General features: G+C 47.1%; 1 protein-coding gene across 2 annotated transcripts in view; it reads left to right on the top strand.

Annotated features, from left to right (window-relative positions):
• The window catches only part of SMOC1 (SPARC related modular calcium binding 1), a 164275-nt gene that overhangs the window by 79350 nt on the left and 80907 nt on the right, over positions 1–4018 (top strand). For both annotated transcript variants that reach the window (XM_012000910.1, XM_012000911.1), the window contains exon 3: positions 1699–1811. In XM_012000910.1, the coding sequence (XP_011856300.1) occupies positions 1699–1811 (113 nt within the window). The remainder of the gene's footprint in view (positions 1–1698; positions 1812–4018) is intronic.

The raw sequence follows: 4018 nt of genomic DNA on the forward strand, positions 1-4018 counted from the left end.
GAGGGTAAAGCTTTGACTTTACTTCTGACAGATTTAGATTCTAATTCAGCCTCCACTTCTTATAGCTATGTGACACTGGGCAAGTTATGTCTCTGGGCTTCGGTTTCCTTGTCTACAGAACAGAGTTCCTATTTCATAGGGTTGTTGTGAGGACTGAGGTCCTGGATGCGAATTACCTGGCACAGTGCCTGTTAATGGTCAGTAATTGTTAGACATTATTGTTTGTATGAGGCATAGATGATGCCTTCCTTGGTTAGACTTTGTGGCTGCTCCGTTCCCTTGACTTTCAGGGTTTTATTTGGGTTTATTCGGGACTTACTTTCTAAAGGCAAACAAGTACTGTAAGTCATGGACTCGCCCCTACTTTTCTTGCAAAAGTAACCTCTGTACCCTTTCACTTTTTTCCAACCTAGTTTCTAATAAGTGACCGTGACCCTCAGTGCAACCTCCACTGCTCCAGGACTCAACCCAAACCCATCTGTGCCTCTGATGGCAGGTCCTATGAGTCCATGTGTGAGTACCAGCGAGCCAAGTGCCGAGACCAGACCCTGGGCGTGGTGCATCGAGGTAGATGCAAAGGTGAGTGTGTGCACCCCCTGCCCAGCCAAGGAGAGTTTCCTGGGCACCCCAGCTCCCTCACTGTGCATTTGCAGCAGGGGAGCTTGGAATAAATCTGTCTACTCACTTTGCTTTCCTGTCTCTCCACCCCTTCCACCAGGGTGGAAGGAAGAAGGCCTGGTCTACCTGAAGGAATGAGCATTTTTCTGTCTTTCACACACTGCCCCCAAGCTAGGGCTTAAAGAGATGTGCTGCTATCTGGCGAGTGCTTTCCTTTTTCTTTTTATGGAGATGCTTAAAACGGCAAGACATTATTGCTGGCTCCCAAATAGTGATTCCAAATTGTTGGCCAACAGATATGTTTTGTTTGGTCTCCTTGCCTGTTTAAAAACAGCAAAAAACATTTGGGATAACATTTAAAAATTGGGAGATTCAGTGAAAAAAAATCTTGCTTTTTGTCCTTCTGTTCCAAAATTGGGAAGTCTGGTAACATTAGATCTGTGTTCCTACAAAGCAACACATGACTAGACCTGCATAACAGCTACCCCTTTAAAGGGGAGCCTGTTCTCCAGTTTGCCACAGTCTTACAGCACTCCCTGTAGCCTCTCAGAACTGAGTGTCATTCTTCTCATATCCAGCTGGTTTCTCTAATTTGTATCTTTTTCCTGAATCCTGAACATATTTGAATTTGTAGTCCCGGACTGCTTCGAGCCATCCCAGGAATTGTAGGTGGCTAAGCAGGCTGCGCTAGAGCCTCTGATTTTCTAAAGAAAATACTTGCAATTCTTGAACCATAAGATATAGTTGAACCCCCGTTGGGCTTACTACTTTTAGAATAAACCCAGTGAAAAATCATGGAAGTAACACATTTTTTATTTTCTATGGGGCGAGGGTAGAGGTACTTGGGAGAAAAGACAGGCAGAACTTGGGAAAAACATGACTCCTCCACTTTTCTGTGACTGACATGCAGGGAAGGGGGTCTGTGCAGCAGCCCCTAGCCACAGCCCTTTCAGGCTTGGAGAAGCCAGTTGGTTGTGTGTGGGCTCCCGCACAGGTGGAGTGGTTTTCTCAGCCATTTTGTCCCTCGGCCCCAGTGTCGAATCCAAGTGAAATATGAAATCCGCTCCTCTCCCCTTTCAGATGCTGGCCAGAGCAAGTGTCGCTTGGAGCGGGCTCAAGCCCTGGAGCAAGCCAAGAAGCCTCAGGAAGCTGTGTTTGTCCCAGAGTGTGGCGAGGACGGCTCCTTTACCCAGGTGAGGCCTTGGACAATCCTCTTGGGCTCTTTCCTGGACGGAAGCAGAGGGGAGGTGTCCTGAGAGCGCGAGGGCTGCTTGGCGCCTTCACTTTCTGGGAAACAGTTGAGTGAGTGGCTCTTCAACTCTCCTCCGTGCTGCCTTCCCCCTCCCCGACCCCTCCACGGCCCCCCACGCCACCTCTTGCCAACTGGCAATAGGTCCTGAAAAGATGCATGGTAGCCCGAGCCAGGAAACTGGCATTGCTTGGTCCCCATCCTCCCTGCTGGCTGTCTCCTTTGAGGGCCAGAGCTGTGCTTTTCTCTTCTGTCAAATGTGGGCTGATTATTTTTCTTATTCCTGCCAGTTTCCATGGGCAACCCCAGTATTCCCTTCCCTGTTTATTGCTACCCCCTGCCCTCCCTGCTTTCTATACCCAGTCCTTGAACGAAGCAGAGTCCTTTTTGAGCACAAAGTGTACTATAGTTCTTGGAGTGTGTGAGTGTGTGTGTGTGTATATACACATACAGGTATGCATATACTAAGATTTTAAAACCTAAGTCAGGCAGTCCTACCTCTCATCTTGGATGGTCTTCTGGTTAGTGTATTGTCAAAGTAATGCTGACTGTGTTGATCTTGGCACAGACTATTTCTTTTTTCTTTTCTTTTTTTCAAGACAGGGTCTCACTCTGTTGCAGATAGGGTCTCACTCCAGGCTGGAGTGCAGTGGCACAATCATAGCTCATTGCAGCCTTGAATTCCTGGGATCAAGCTATCCTTCCACCCAGGTCTCCTGAATAGCTGGGACTATAGGCACACGCCACCACACCCAGCTTATTTTAAAAATATTTTTTAGAGACAGGGATCTTGCTGCATTGCCCAGATTGGTCTCGAGGTCCTGCCCTCAAGTGATCCTCCTGCTTCAGCCTCCAAAAGTGCTAGGATTATAGTGTGAGCCATCACACCTGGCCTTGGCATAGACTATTTCTAAAACACAGGCAACGGTGGGACAGAAAGGTGCTTCTCAGGAAAGCTTCTGGGCTGCTTCCTCCTATGCAGGGGCTTGTGGCTGAGGTGGGAGGTGGGAAGCTTCTGTGAGAGTCAGATATGGTGCCAGCTGGGTGAAGGTGCTGTCCTGATGAATGTGGGGAAGGTCACTGGACAAGGGTGAGCTTAGCCAAGTTGTTGGGAATGGTCCTGGCACCTGCAACTTCCTTTGTCCAATCAAACAACATTTGGGGGGATTCCTGCTGTCTTAGAGCCAGGGGCAGAGGCTTCAGGGATTTAAAAGCTTGCCTGTAATTCTCGATCAATGTGGCAAAGGGTGTATAGGCTGGTCTTTGGTCTGAGGGGCTTCAGGTTTCATATCCAGGTGGGACACAGTGGATTACTGATTTGAGACTAACTTTCTGTTGAGGTAGAAATGTAGAGGGATAAGGAGGTTGGGGATTGGATATCAGCATTTAAAAAGTTTTCTGGTTGATTCAAATGGGTAGCCAGGCTTGATAGTCACCGGGTTAAACCGACTTTCGTTGCTGACCCTGGGAGAGGTGCTTTTGATTCATTTTGTCATTTAAACCTTACCACAAGCCTGTGAGGTAGGTGTCATTATCCCCATTTATAGAGGATGCAACAGGTGTGGGATGTGGAGTGGCAGAGCTGGAGTTCAGACTCACGAATTCCTAAGTCCAGAGCCCTCGGAAGCCCTTTATACTCTGCTGGCTTTCTGAGCTGGCAGCTTTAAAGGAGGCTCTGAGGTGTGCTCTGGAAGGAGGCAGTCTGGTGCTCTGGTTAGCGTGCTGTTCCTGGAGCTGGACACCTGGCACGAAGCTCAGCCTCCACCCTTCAGGTAAGTCCCCAAGCTTCTCTGGGTGTCTTATCTGAAAAGTGGAGATTGATTATTATGATTGCTTTTCTGTTGTTCATTATTATTATATGTCATAATAATTATTACATATTACATATTCCTATAATTACTATTGTTAATGATCATTATTATAACTTCTTTCATTAGGTTGTGATGAAGATAAAATCAGTTAACACACATGAAACACTTGGAACACATAAATAATATATAAAGTTTTGTCATTATCATCATCATTATTCCCATCTCTACTGTAGTTCTACTACTCATATCTTTCTGTCGTGTCGATACCACTATGCCACTTAAGAAAAAAAACCCAGCCGGGCGCGGTGGCTCACGCCTGTAATCCCAGCACTTTGGGAGG

This window comes from Mandrillus leucophaeus, unplaced genomic scaffold (assembly GCF_000951045.1).
Source record: "Mandrillus leucophaeus isolate KB7577 unplaced genomic scaffold, Mleu.le_1.0 Scaffold641, whole genome shotgun sequence".
NCBI lineage: Eukaryota > Metazoa > Chordata > Mammalia > Primates > Cercopithecidae > Mandrillus > Mandrillus leucophaeus.